This window comes from Tupaia chinensis, unplaced genomic scaffold (assembly GCF_000334495.1).
Source record: "Tupaia chinensis unplaced genomic scaffold, TupChi_1.0 Scaffold000217_1, whole genome shotgun sequence".
Classification (NCBI taxonomy): Eukaryota; Metazoa; Chordata; class Mammalia; order Scandentia; family Tupaiidae; genus Tupaia; species Tupaia belangeri.
The window spans coordinates 6,191,811-6,207,502 of NW_006159692.1; the positions used below are offsets into that span (position 1 = coordinate 6,191,811).

Here is a 15,692-nt window from a genome sequence, read left to right on the forward strand (position 1 = left end):
AAACTCTCCAAAAAAAAAAAAAAAAAGAATTAAGGGACCAGGAGATGGTGTAATGGTTATATCACTGGACTCTCATGTAGTCAACCGTGGTTCAAATCCTGGACCCAGAAGCTTAAAGTTCACACCGGGTGCATATATGTGCACCCAAAATCCCGAAAGGAGAATGGAAGAGAAAAGATTACGGCATAGCCATCCCTCCAGAGGGTGATTTCTTGTTTTCTGTCTCTCTCTGTGTCTCTGGTGAGCGTATACACTCTATAGAAAAAAAAAAAAACTCTCTCTCTCTAAAATAAATAAATAAATAAATAAATAAAATTAAATAAATTCTTTAAATCAGCTATACTCTAAAATGTACATACCAGACATCTACCTACAAATAACACATAAATATCATTATGCAAATAAATGAAGATGCATCCTATTACCTTCCTCAAGTTCCATCTCTTCTTCTTGATCTTCATCTTCATCTTTGGTATTGATAACTATATGAAAAATATGTGTATTAAAGCTGAGATAATATACTTAAGTATGAAACTATTTTTAAAAAGGGCAGAGAATCAATTACCATAAAATTCAGGATACTAATTCTTTTTATGGGAAGGGAATATTTAGTAATTGAGGGGCACAAGGGAACTTTCTGGACGTTAGCAATATTTGTTTCTTGCCAGATTTTCACAGGTGTACATGCGCTGTGATAAACCATGTATCTTCCTATCTCTGATTTCTGCTCTTTTGCAGGTGTTTTTTTTCACACTCACAAAAAAAGATACACGAACAAAAAAGTCAAATCACTGATAGTTAATATGCACTAATTTTAGAAATGATGGAATTTGGTGAAAAATTATTTTAAAAGAAAATCGCCTGAACCTTGTAGCTTCAGTTGCATTCACTACACAACACACATCCTAAATAATCATCTGTCTTTCTGGCCAAAATCATCAAGCTTGCTGTAGGACTAATTGTAGCTACCCTAACTTCGTAGATTATGAATAAAGTCAAAATAAAATTAAATACAGGGTCTCACTATGCTTAGGCTAGCCTCAAACTTGCAATCCTCCTGCTTCAGCCTCTCAAGCAGCTGGGAATATACATAGGTATCACTGCACTCCACTAAAATTAAATTCTGAATGGAATAAAACACATGTTCAATTACTAAGGAGAGACTATGGGCTGATTAGATTCACCTGGCTTCTCCCTGGTCTGTGGGATTATACCACTCTTATCTTTGATAGGAAGCAAATGAATCAGTTCCTTCTCAGGTGCAGTTTGCAGAGTTCTTGGTATTTTTTCATATTTATCTATAACGCGTTCATGCTTTCGTTTCTTGGCGTGAACAGGCTCACTGTAGGAAAAATATTCAATTTTCAGTTTTAATATATTTATAAGGGTACCTAAAGACCTATCATTTTAAAAGTACAGAAAAAGAAACCACCAGCCAAGCCTTCAAGAGGCACACAGACATCAGCATGTAGACCAATGCCTGGCACCCCACAGGCACTCCAATAGCAACGCAGTACATGAAGTGGGTAACCAGTCTACCACAAAGACTCAAATTACAGCTATTTCTGGTTTTCCCTGTAGGTGCAAAATGAAGGTGAAAGTTACAGCAGGTTCCTTTTAAAGAACATTACACACACACACACACACACACAAAAGAACATTCCACACAGAGCCAAGGGTGACATCATGCTTTCTCACAATCTTTCAGGGCACAGCATGAACTTCAGAGTTTAAAAGGTCTCAGTTAAAATTTCAGATGTGCTACTTGTGATCACAGAGGAACACCCGCTTCCTCTCTGGCAATGGAACTAACACCTACCTAACAGGATAACGAGGATTGAGTTGACGGTCATGAAGAACTCAGGACTAGTCTGCGGATGCCTCACAGTAAGAAAAACATTCTTCCCTCATTTAGTCTACTTCACTACTCCGACTTAAAAGAAATGAAGATCTACTCTAAGTAGATCTACTCTAATCAACTTAGCCACTATCCTACAGGGCCAGGGACAAGTGCTGTGCACAGAAAGCCAGATCCCATGTGGCCAACAGTGGTTCCAGTCCCAACTTGAAAAACACACCAGGCGCAAGTATGCCCAACATCCTGAGAGAATAAAAAAGAGGAGAAAAACAGGACTTCACTGTGGCATGACCATGCCCTGTTGGGGGGTATTTCCCCTCTCTCTCTCTCTCTCTCTCTCACACACACACACACACACACACACACACAACCTTTCTTTGGCAAGTGCAAATGCACTCTGAACATTTTTTTTAAAAGAATTAAAAGTCAAGACCAGCAGAAGGCGTAATGGTTACATCACTGGAGTCCCAGCGTATAGTTGACTATGGTTGGAGTCCCAGACGCGGTGGCTTAAACTTCACGCAAGAGCGTGTGTGGGCATGCTCCCGATCCTGACAGAGAATGGAGGAGAAGGGATTGCAGTATGGGCATCCCCACTGAGGGGCAATTTCTCGCTTTGTCTCTTTGTCTGCCTCTCCAGCGAGCACATGCACCCCTATAGCAAAAATCTCTCGTAAAAAAATAAAAAATAAGAGATGGACATCGTGAAATAACTAAACTAAACACTAATAAAATTCAGAACCAAGTTTTAGCACTGAGAGGATGTGAATGAATATAACCCAAATGAAGTATTACCTAGAAGAAAGATCTCTAAAAGAACATTCCACACAGAGCCAAGGGTGACATCATGCTTTCTCACAATCTTTCAGGGCACAGCATGAACTTCAGAGTTTAAAAGGTCTCAGTTAAAATTTCAGATGTGCTACTTGTGATCACAGAGGAACACCCGCTTCCTCTCTGGCAATGGAACTAACACCTACCTAACAGGATAACGAGGATTGAGTTGACGGTCATGAAGAACTCAGGACTAGTCTGCGGATGCCTCACAGTAAGAAAAACATTCTTCCCTCATTTAGTCTACTTCACTACTCCGACTTAAAAGAAATGAAGATCTACTCTAAGTAGATCTACTCTAATCAACTTAGCCACTATCCTACAGGGCCAGGGACAAGTGCTGTGCACAGAAAGCCAGATCCCATGTGGCCAACAGTGGTTCCAGTCCCAACTTGAAAAACACACCAGGCGCAAGTATGCCCAACATCCTGAGAGAATAAAAAAGAGGAGAAAAACAGGACTTCACTGTGGCATGACCATGCCCTGTTGGGGGGTATTTCCCCTCTCTCTCTCTCTCTCTCTCTCACACACACACACACACACACACACACACAACCGGACTTTGGCAAGTGCAAATGCACTCTGAACATTTTTTTTAAAAGAATTAAAAGTCAAGACCAGCAGAAGGCGTAATGGTTACATCACTGGAGTCCCAGCGTATAGTTGACTATGGTTGGAGTCCCAGACGCGGTGGCTTAAACTTCACGCAAGAGCGTGTGTGGGCATGCTCCCGATCCTGACAGAGAATGGAGGAGAAGGGATTGCAGTATGGGCATCCCCACTGAGGGGCAATTTCTCGCTTTGTCTCTTTGTCTGCCTCTCCAGCGAGCACATGCACCCCTATAGCAAAAATCTCTCGTAAAAAAATAAAAAATAAGAGATGGACATCGTGAAATAACTAAACTAAACACTAATAAAATTCAGAACCAAGTTTTAGCACTGAGAGGATGTGAATGAATATAACCCAAATGAAGTATTACCTAGAAGAAAGATCTCTCGTTAGAAAAGATGCTCTTTGTCCTAAATCCTTCATTAACTGTAAGTCATCTTCATCCATCATATCTAAAGGAAGAGCTTCCTCTTCTTCCTCTTCTTCCCTCTCAACCCTTTTACCTATTCCACACAAAAAAAGAAAAATCAGAAACAATAGAGATACAGAACACTGCATTTTTGTGTGTACAATAGGAAAAGCTTATGTTTTATCTAATACCTTAAACTCGTGTTTACAAATAGGAGCACAGCAGGTTATGTCAGCAAGGACAATTCTTTCTTGTCCTGAAGTGTCCTGAACTAGGCATCTCTGCTCCTAAAAGTTAAATGTCAAGAGCACTCCCAGGTCATTGTCACCAACCAAAACATAAATGTCTCACATATACTGAAATGCCTTTCAAGGCATTTAAGAAGCAATAACTTAGCCCCTTGCTCGTTCTCATCTACAGCGACTTTCATTTCCATTCCACATCAGCCACGCACTAGCAGGGCCACATCCCTGGCCCTGATGATCGCCCCGCTCTCTGACCACAACACTTTGTCCTTCAAGCTCTCATTCAGTTCCTTCCACTTGGACTTCTACAGATCTTCAATCCTTTCATCTTTCTACTTTCTACCGTGTTCTGTCTTTAATCCCTCACTTAGATTGCATGTAATCACTTTGACTACTTTCTTACCAATATCCTCAACTACTTTTCTACACTTCTGACATTCAGACCTAACAAAACCCCAACTACAGACAATTCTAACTTTTCTCTCTGCTCACTTCTGGCTCTTGATTTTTCCACCTATTTATAAAAAAAAAAATGCCAACTAAGTGCCAGACACTGATCTAAGTGCTCAGGATACAACTAAAAACAAGACAACCTTACTCCCTAACAGAACTTCTGATTCTTCCTCACCCCACAAAGATTGGTGAATACTGCTACATAAATGCACACGCTGCACAGATGGAACTCCGTCAACTCTAGGTGAGCTTTCCATTCCTCAAACGTACCACCAATCATTTTGTGTCCGTGATCAGCTTTCTCTTCCATCAGGAACCTTTTCAAACCCTTTATCTGCCATCACATGTCTAACCCCATCACTTACCTCACTTTATAATAATCAAGACCTGGCTGCCTACTTCACTGAGAAAAGAATATGTAAGGTAGACACTCCTTCAACTTCTCATAGCAAATTCAATAGCACTTGTGTCCATCTTTCCCTTTTTTGTCTCTTTTCAAACTTTATTCATTTCATTTCTTCTAATGAGAGAGAAAGAGGCACACTCACAACAGGGTTGTCATGCCATGTTCACCTCCACATTCAGCCAGCCCAGATCAGGGCACATGTACATGTACTTGGCATGTTCTAGAAGATCCTAGGATGCAATCCCATGACCTTTCCCATGTGGTCCAGTTGTGTTAAATCTGTGGACCCTACTTCACTCTTTACGAGGGAAAGGAAAAGGTGTCTCTCCCTCCTATGCTCTGGATCCCCAAAACTATTACCTTCAATCACCTTGTTCTATGATGTTAGCCTCTCTCTCCTGAACACCTTCAATTTCTCCAATCTACGGACTTCACGTTAGCACCTAAATATGGCCAAGTCATTTAAAAGCAGGTAATCTGTCAATGTCTTACCAAAATTTAAGATAATTCTATTACTGGTTAGATGAACTTCTATGTGAAAGAAAAATATGCAGCTGCCCAAAAAATGTAAAGAACTAAGGGAAGAAAGTAGGAAGTGATGGTAACCATATTATTTGCTGCATAAATAAGAGATCATACAGATAGAATATAGCTCAATCTCAGTTTTCACAGCTAGACAGTATTCCATAATATGTATACTTCATTTATTGTAATAATTCATTACTGATGACCATTTTGATTATTTTGGGGTTTGGGTTTTTGGGTTTCTTTGCCAGTATTAACTGTATTGTAATGAACAGTCAAGTATACGTATAATCTTAGCAAATGTTCTCTTCCTCTACCTAATTTGTAAATGTTGGGGTTCCTTAAAATTCTGTCCTAGGTTGTCTTATCCTCACGCTATACAGTCTCCATGGTGACTTTATCCAAGTCTAGGGCTCCTATTACCATCATATGCTGACAATTCCCCAAACTATTTTTTCTAAGTCAGATCTTTCAATTAAATCTAAATATTCTTTTTTTAAAATTCTTCTTTTAAACATATATTTATTTTGGGACCAGCAGCTGGTGCAATGGCTATGTCACTGGACTCCCATGTAGTCCACTGCAGATCAAGTCCTGGACCCAGTGGCTTAAACTCACGCCAGGCACATGTGCGTGCGTGCCCAAGATCCCGAGAGGAGAATGGAAGAGAAGGGACTGTGGCATGGCCGTGCCCCCTAGGGGGTGATTTCTCGCTTTCTGTCTCTCTGTCTCTGTCTTTCTGGTGAGCACACATGTCCTATAGCAAAAACCTCTCAAAAAAAATTATTTATGTATTTATTTGCTGATTTTCAAGCCGCTGGAACTGGAACTGTGGTCAGCCATGAAGAAATCTCGTGCTTTAGCCACCATGCCACCTCCTGACCCAATCTTATACCCCTTTATATCCAACTACTGCTAGACTTCATTGAGATGCTGAATATTTAAGACGAAGAAATTCTTTGCTTTTATTTCTAATATATAACTATTAAAGCATCAAGATTTTAATTCTACCAAAACTTAGAAAAGACCTTAAAAAGTAAACTACATCTAATGCAAAGCGAGCAGGTGGCATGGTAGTTAAGACACTGGACTTGCACATGGCTGACTGCAGTTCAAGTCCCAGACCTGGCGGCTTGCTTTCTCTTTCTCTCTTTTCTCTCTCTCTCTCATTTGAATGCATCAAATTTAAAACTAATCAATCAAATAACTCTTTTTAAAGAAACTAATTCAACCATCTTACATTTTATAGATAAAAAGTACTTAGAGAGTAAGTGACTGAACAAGGTAACACAATTAATAACAAAGTCAAGAGAAAAGCCCAAGTTTCCTAGCTTCTGGTACAATGGCCTTTTGTGAGTTTTTTAAGGTTTTTGCCATAGATCACATGTGTTCACTGGAGTGAGACAGAGACAATGAGAGGGAAAGTGAGAAATCACCCTCCAGGAGGTATGGCCATGCCACAGTCCCTTCTCCTTCTGGGACACTGGGCACATATGCACGCATGTCTAGTATGGGCTTCGAGCTTCATAGTCCAGGATTCAAACCACGATCAGTCATGTAGGAGTCCAGTGCTTTATTCACTACACCACCTGCTGCCCCCCCTTTTATATGTCACAATACTATACTGGCAAGAGATCAGATAAATATGTCAAGATTAAGAGAATGAAATGGAGATGAGAAGACTAAATATTTATTTAATAATTAGATACAGTCATATATGAATACCCCTCAAAGTACCACTAAAGTTTCAGAAGAACTGGTCTGACTCAAGTAGTCATATTCCTTACCTCTTTTGAAGACTTGCAATTTAGTTTTACAAAAGAATAATCTTGACACTCATGGCTCAATTTCACTCCAGTTTCCAAGTGTGTGTGTGTATGGGGGGATTAGAAAAAGCAACATACCTTAACAACACTGTAAGGGATCCATCAGGGAAAGGCAATGTTCTTACCCAAGCTAATGGGCAGGGAACGGGAAGACGGCAGCAACAGGATGGTGCCCACATTTATTTACACGCCTACTCTGAGTTTGTTTTCCCAAGTAGTGACTCTTCAGCTCTGCTTTCCAGACACACTAAAAGCCGAGGCTCATTTTTTTCTTACAACAAATACTAAAATCTTCTCTCATATTATGGTAAAGCACATAGGACTACTATGCTTATCTATTCTCACATAGATCTGAGAACTGAAATAATGACTCCAGGGCCGGCAGGTGGCGTGGAGGTTAAGGTGCTGGACCCCACATGGTTGGCTGTGCAGTTCAAGTCCCAGACCCAGTGGCCTGAAAATCATACCAGGCATATGTGCGTGCAAGCCCCAAATTGCAAGAGGAGAATGGAAAGGGGACTGCTGTGTGCCATCCCCCCAGAGGGAGAGTGATTTCTCACTTTTCCTGTCTCTCTGTCCTGTAAGTACACCCCCTGGCAGAAAAATGTAAACAAAACCAAAGAATGATAACTAGAAGACAAAGTTATTTCCATGAAGACCATTTGGGAATACATCAACAGAAACTAGAATACATGAATGCTTTCATAATTACCTGGTCGTTTGTCCTTTGGGTCCTCCAGAGGAACTGGTTTCTTAGACACCGCATCTTTCACAGCTTGCCTTAGTTTTCTCTGCTCTTTTCGGTATTTCTTGAGGGTGCTTTGCTGTTTAAACTGCTTGTTTTTTAGCTTGTTTTCAAGTTTGACTTTACTAGTTTTTAGCAACTTGCGAAAGCTTGGGACCTGCTTTTTATTTCTTCTCTAGAAAACAACAGAAGAGGCAAGACAGACTCAGATAATTGACCTATTTTATTTTTAAAAGCAGGTTAAAGAGAATTGATTATATATTTCATCAAACCAAATCCACAATTTTAATGTCTCACAGTATTGCTTTTTACATGTAGGAACTAAAATCAAACTACAGATGGCCGGTAGGTGGCCTGGTGGTTAAAGCACTGGACTCCCACATGTCCAATCATAGTTTGAGTCCCAGACCTGGCAGCTTGCCTTCTTGCTTTCCCTCTCTCTGTCTCTCTCTGGTCAAATTTTAAAAAACGATAAACAGAGTCAAAATAACCTGAAAAAAAAAAAAAAAAAAACCCACAACCCTGCAGCATCAATCCTACAGAATGGCACCAACACAACTGTTACTCAACCTATGGTGGAAATCTTCCTGAGACCACAATCAACAGCTACTCAAAAGGGTCTAAGATCCCAAAGAAGGTTAAGAACCACTGATCTAGTGTAAGTGGTTAATCAGGGCTAGTGTAACACCTGCAGTTTAACACATTCAGAGCACGATACTGGCGGTCTTTAATGAGAACAGACATCAATAAACGTTTACAAAGTCCTCCAACAACTTACCTACAACTTGAGTAGTGACTGATTCAGACAGGGTCTGCGATCTGCCAAAGACCCCTAAACTAAGGAGGACAAAATTGAACTCACCTTTGCATTCCACCTCTCCTTCTGGGGACCCCTCATTCAGAAATCCAAATCCCTGAACAGAAATCCAAATCTAATTTTATGTAAGAACTACAGCAAGTCACTTGCTACCCTATCTCCTGCCATTTGAGGGAAAACGAGTATGTCTCGATCCCAATGCTCACGTCATAAACTCAATGAGGGCAGGACACTGCTGTCATTAGTAGAACAAGTGCTCGAAATATGATCTCGAAGAACCCCTCACAGCCTGAATCCTGCGGATGCAAGACTCCCTACTAGTCTCATCGCGGCCCCCAGAAGCCCAGCGCGCACAGCAGGATGCGCTGGGTCTCAAGGACCGGAGAGCTGAGCGCGGAGAGCCCGCTGGGAACCCCAAATCTAGGCCACCGCCCCTTCCACGAGCACGAAAAGCTGCCAAAAAGCGAACCCAGGCAGCGACTGTGCCAACCAGAGGTCCTAAGCCCCAGGATGCGGCTTCTGAGAGCACTTACCGCCTTCATCCTTGGGCCTGAAGGGAGTCCCAGCGGACAAATTCACCAGGGGCGGGAGTGACCCGAGATTCCCGAAGAGCGACACACGTGCTGGAGCCCCGACACTCGTGCGTGGGCCCCGAACACTCCGGGAGCCGGAAGCTGCCTCCAGCCCCGCCCCATTTTCTGACGCCGGAAGTGGGGGCGGGACTTCCGAGGGCAGCATTGGGCGCGCGCCCTTGCGCGGTGACGGTCTCGCGGTTCGGGGCGGGGGGGTCCCGGCGTGCGCGCGGCGGAGACCCCCGAGAGGCGCTGGGGTCGGGGGGCGGCTGTCGGGGGACGCAGGCTCGTGCTTTACGAGGTTCTCCGAGTCCAATCTGTGCCTCTCGCCGCGTTCTTCTGAAGTCCTGGGGAAATCGGGCTCAGCTCTGAGAACGAGAGGGCTTGGGATTTAATCCCCAGTGCGTTCTGAGCCGCTTCGTGTCACTGCTCTCATCTCCGCACGGGTGCTGCTTTTTGTAGACCTTTTCCCCTGAAGTCTTGAAGGCAGAGAGAGGCGTGTTCCTTTTGTGTAATGCCCGCACCTGGACGGGCATTCTGGGCGTGTTCGTGGGAAAGCGACTTTCTCATCAAGACTTGTCACTCCAAAGTCTGATTCTTGAAATTCTTTTTTGCTTCAACTTGAACCACTGTCTGCATGAGAGTCATCTGCATGTCAGAATTTTACAAATGTCGCCTGTGAGTAAACTACTATCTGCTTAGTAATTCCACCAGACATTCATTTGAACAGGAAGATTTATTCAAGAATATATTTTCCAAAACGCTTGCCTCAGGGACCAGCAGGTGGCGTGGTGGTTGGGACGCTGGACACGCCCACGTGGTTGACCACAGGTGGAGTCTTGGACCTGATGGCTTGCTTTCTCACTTTCTGTCTCTCTCTCTTTCTTTCTCTCTCTGCCGTCAAATAAAAAATAAATAAATGAATAAATAAAATTAAATAATTCTTTAAAAATGTTTTTTAAAAATGCTTGCCTCGCTGAGGCTCTTTTTCCTGAATAAATTTAAGAATTCTACTTGAGGCTTTTGGTTTTGTTTTTGTTTTTTGGGGAGAGATTTTCGCTATAGGGCGCGTGCGCTCGCCAGACAGACAGAGAGAGACATAGAGACAGAAAGCGAGAAATCACCCCCCAGGGGGGATGGTCATGCAGCAATCACTTCTCCTCCATTCTCCTCTCGGGATCTTGGGCACGAACGCACACGCGCCCGGCGTGAGTTCTAAGCCACCGGGTCGGGACACGAACCGCGGTCGACTACGTGGGAGTCTAGCGACATAGCCATTACGCTAACTGCTGGTTCCCACTACTTGAAGTTATTTTTAAAAGTAGGAAAAGGAGTCTATGACTGTTAGACAAAGACCTTGCCACTGGATCCAGCCTGGCCATCCTAGCAGGTGAGAAAGGCCATCAGAGTGGAAGGGCTCTGAGTGCCCTGGCTAGTGTGCAATCTTAAATTGAGAAGAAACCTGCCACTCCGTAGCCACCTTGGAGACCAAGAGTCCCCCATCCAGCATGCCCCTTCCACCCTTCTTTCAACTTCCTTCCCCTTTGCTTTCTCTCCACTCAGAATCTCAGAAATAGCAGAACTTGTCCCACTGGAGTATTGTTTCATCGAACAAATTGAAAACATCAGCCTGAGCTCTTCCCAGTGCCTGAATTCCTTTCCAAGCATACCACGTAGTCACTCCCAACCTTCCCGCCTTCCCTGCAGTCTCCCAGGACAAGGCGTCCTCCTTCCAGTTCAAAACCACCTCCTCCCAGCTTCCTTAGACTCTTGAGTCATTCATGATCCCTTCTCTCCTGGGCTCTTTCAAAATAGATCGGCCTATAAATACATTCAAAACTCTTCTAGCTTTCTAATTTATTCTGAAAACCTTGTTTCCTTTTAATTGCTGTTTTGTATTTCTCCTTCTCCGCTTGTCTCCAGTTCCAGGAAAAGTAATGTTTTCTCTGGTGTCACCACTTCTCACAGCCCAACCCTGTGTTAGCTTTCTTAGGAACTATGTCATACTCTTGGCCCATTTTAAGTAATAATCAGCTAAAAATCTCTGGATCACTTTTAAGGAAATCTTGCCAAGCTGCATCTCTTCCATCTTGAGTTTGAGCACGCTATCCGCTTGTCTCCAGTTCCAGGAAAAGTAATGTTTTCTCTGGTGTCACCACTTCTCACAGCCCAACCCTGTGTTAGCTTTCTTAGGAACTATGTCATACTCTTGGCCCATTTTAAGTAATAATCAGCTAAAAATCTCTGGATCACTTTTAAGGAAATCTTGCCAAGCTGCATCTCTTCCATCTTGAGTTTGAGCACGCTATTGTTTAAAAGCAAACAAAAAAGGAAGTTTACACGAGTCCTACTAATTTACTCTTACTGGTTTCTTTGTTTTTGTAAAGAAAGATTTTTGCTATAGGGCGTGCGCACTTGCTGGAGAGACAGAAACAGCGACAGAAAGCAAGAAACCATCCCCACCCTCCCAGGGGCAATGGCCATGCTGCAATTCCTTTTCCGTTCTTCTCTTGGGATCTTGGGCACATATGCACAGGTGCCCAGCATGAGTTTAAAGTCACCAAGTCCAGGACTCAAACTGCAGTTAACTGTGGGAGTCCCGCAACATAACCATTATGCCATCTGTTGGTCACTAATCTTACTTCTTTTTTTTTTTTTTAATCATTTCCTTCTTTATTTTTACATTTTCCCATAAACATTTACATAGCAAAAAATTTTTGCTCATAACTCCATAGTTCTTGACAGTTAATAAACAACTTTCAAAGTTTCAAAATACTGAGTTTTAAAGATAATGTTCAAATACAGAATTCCCAATTGGGAATTTTTTTGTCTAGTTTTTTTTTTTTTTTCATAGAAACAAGCGGCTTTAATCTGGTTTTTGAAGGAATAGCAAGGATATTTCAGGCAAGAGAAAAACAGTACCAGGGAATGTGGCTGTTCGTCATGGATGTAGAAGTTGAGGAAGATCCTGAGGCTAATTTTACCATGGCATCAATTTTTATTTGGTACGATGTGTCCTAGTCTCTTGCAAAGGGATACCTGAGAAGTGGAACAAAGTGATAAAGCCTTACTACGAGCTAGAAGATGTAGTTTGTGTCATGACAAAGAATAATTTTGCCATCTGACATCTCAGTAATCTGCCCTACGTTTCAACTGTGCACCCTAGACCTTGTTCTTTTTTTTTTTTTTTTTGGAGAGGTTTTTGCTATAGGGGTGCGTGCGCTCGCCAGACAGACAGAGACAGAGAGACAGAAAGTGAGAAATCACCCTCCAGGGGGAGATGGCCACGCCGCAATCCCTTCTCCTCCATTCTCCTCTCGGGATCTTGGGCACGCACGTACACGCGCCCGGCATGAGTTTTAAGCCACTGGGTCTGGGACACGAACCACAGTTGACTACATGGGAGTCCAGCGACAGAGCCATTACGCTAACTGCCCATCCCAACCTTGTTTATTCTTAAAACATCTTAATTCTTCCATAATCTCTTAATTCCTTGTGTCACACTTGAAGTGTGATATGATTTTACCATGCTGGAATCTAACATAACATGGTTCTCACACACACACAAAAAAAGTTCAAAATATTTGTTATAGTTTTGTTTGTGACTCTGTAACAGCTGAGACAATATGGTTTTAAATATTATTGAAAGAAAATATTTATATGTCAACCCCTCAAACTGTTGAAATGCAAACAGCATATGTCACATAAACCTCTTCTCTGCCTACCAAGTACTCTGTGATGTATCAGTCTCTTTTTCTTTCAAAGTCTTCCTCAAGGTAATCCTCTGGTTGTGGCTGCTCTTTTAGAATCTACTGATTACACTGCTGGGCTGGAAAAGTCCAGGCTATTTTATGAATTCTTTCACATGGCTTCTCTAATCCTCTCTGCCTGGTAGAACTGTTTGTGGTGCCAGGCCATCTTTCCACGAGCTTCTGTTGGCTTACTTGAGATCTACCTTAGTTCAGTAGTTTTCTGTTAATCTTCAGATTCAACATTCCAGTCAAAGCCCTGCCCAATAATGAGTATTTCCAATTTCTGACTTAATACAGCAAGTATTATTGAACTTATGCAAATAACTATTCTGACACAAAATAAGAATACTCCCAAACATTTTCCAATTCGAAAGGGGTCAGGAAGGGAGAAAAGTTTATGTTTCCATTTAAAGAAATAACAAGAAGAAACTATTTTAACAAATTGCTGAACCTATCAATAGCTCAAAAGAAAGCAAAATCTTTAAATTGGGAAAACAAAGCATAGTAAAAAAAAAAAAAATCAGAATTGTTCTACTCAAAAGCCAAAAAATTCTATTTCATCAGTTCAGTCATATGTCCAATCTCTCTTCTGTTGAATTTGCAGTGTTACTATGGTCTGATCTTTCCACTTAAATCCTGGAAGTTTACCTTCAACGTTATTATTGATATTTCTTGTCCCTAGCATTATGTTGGTCATTTTCTTGGTTGCTTTTTGTTCTCTTATTTCTGTTTGTGTGTCTTTAGTTTCCCTGATAGAGCAAATCCTTTCAGAACTTCTTGAAGAGCGGATCTAGTATTTGCAAATTCTTTCAGGTCTTGTTTATCTGAGAATGTTTTTATCCTTTTTTTTCATGTGAAGGCTAATCTTGCCTGGTATGGTATTCTTGGTTGAAACTGTTTTTCACTTAACACTTTGACTATATTTTCCCATTCTTTCCTTGTTCACATTGTTTCTGGTGACAGGTCTGATGTTAGCTTGATGGTTTAACCTCCGTAAGTAATCTAATGTTTCTCTCTTGCCAATTTTAGTATCTTGTCTTTGTCTTTGATTTGGCCAGTCTGGCTGTGATATGCCTTGGAGAAGATCTTCTTGGGTTGATTCTATTAGGGGTCCTTTGTATTTCTTGGGTCTGAATATTTGAATACCTTTCTAGATTTGGAAAGTTTTCTTCCAGGATTTCATGGAATAGAGCATCAATGTCCTTATTAATTTCTTCACCTTCTGGGATACCGATTATCCAGATGTTTGGGCGCTTAATAGTATCTAGTATTTCTCTTATAGTATTCTCATTTTTTCTGGTTATTTTCTCAGTATTTTTTTTCGTTGTTTTTTCTAGGTCAGAGGTTTTGCCTTCAACATCTGAGATTCAACCTTCTGCATGGATTAATCTGCTTTGAATACTTTCAAGGGAGGTTTTGATTTCCTGTATTGCAGCCTTCATCTCTAACAGCTCCATTTGATTCTTTTTTAGGGTGTGTATTTCCTCTTTCAGATCACTCAAGAACTTCCTCACCTCCTGGAACTCATTGTCTCTTTTCTCCTGCATCTTCTGGAGTTCACTCTCTCTCAGCTCTTGCATCTCATTTGGTTTTGTCACTATGAATATTCTGAATTCTCTATCAGACATTTCCATGAGTTCCACTGTACTGTCTGTGGATGATGAAGGATTGTTCTTTTCCCTTAGGGGAGCGATAATTTCTTGGTTTCTCATATTTCTTGTGCCTCTGTGGTGGTTTCTGGTCATTCTGTGAAAAAAAAATCTCTCCTCTACTGTGCTTTGCAACATGGTATCCACAGAAAGAGATTACGAGTTCAGATTTATAAAAAGAAGTTTCTTCCCGGGAACCAGCAGTTAGCATAATGGCTATGTCGCTGGACTCCCACGTAGTCGACCGCGGTTCGTGTCCCGGATCCGGTGGCTTAGAACTCATGCTGGGTGTGTGTGCGTGCGTGCCCAAGATCCCGAGAGGAGAATGGAAAAAAAAAAACAAAAAAAAGAAGTTTCTTCCTTAAAGCAGGAGGTTCAATAAGTGTTGAGCATTTCGATAACTCTAAAAGTATTCAGATGCTTGACTACTGTGCACCTCGGCCTATCTAGATACTCAGTGTATGGAATGAAGAGCAGAGTGGGAAAGTTAGATTTTTAAAAATGAAATCAAAATGGAAAGAAAAAAAAATAGACAAAAACAACCATAAAAGAGAACCAAAAAAATGTTAAAGGTAAAAAATAGCCACCGCATGGCGTGCTACTATGCTGCACAAACACAGCAGGACACGCCTCACATTTAATATGGTTTCTGAAATTAGCAAGAGAAAGAAAAGACCTGATGTGAGAAGTGGTTTAAATTTTTTTTTAAATAAATGAAATAAAATAAAAAATTTAAAGAGAGAGAGAGTACCAGACAGACAGAGAGAGAGAGAGGACACGGGCCACCCTACCTTGTCTGAGTATTTCGGAGGTCTAGAAGATGGAGTTTAGAGCATAGCTTCCCTGAACACACCAGGACACGCCTCAGATTTAAAATGGTTTCTTGTCTGAGTATTTCCCTGAACCTTACTGATTTCTTAACCCTGTTCTCTCCAACTTTATATCCTCTCCCATTTACCTGTGTTGCTGCTAAGCTCATATTGGAATCCAG

The 15,692-nt window shown here is 41.6% G+C and overlaps 1 protein-coding gene across 1 annotated transcript in view; it reads right to left on the bottom strand.

The window, feature by feature from the left end:
• Nucleotides 1-9,368, bottom strand: part of NOC3L (NOC3 like DNA replication regulator) — a gene marked incomplete in the record, with an annotated part of 39,109 nt that extends 29,741 nt beyond the window's left edge. Inside the window, 5 exon segments of the mRNA XM_027771500.1 lie at nucleotides 426-482; nucleotides 1,185-1,342; nucleotides 3,673-3,805; nucleotides 7,879-8,086; nucleotides 9,262-9,368. Coding sequence (XP_027627301.1) covers nucleotides 426-482; nucleotides 1,185-1,342; nucleotides 3,673-3,805; nucleotides 7,879-8,086; nucleotides 9,262-9,270 — 565 coding nt within the window.
• Nucleotides 9,369-15,692: the final 6,324 nt, after the last annotated feature.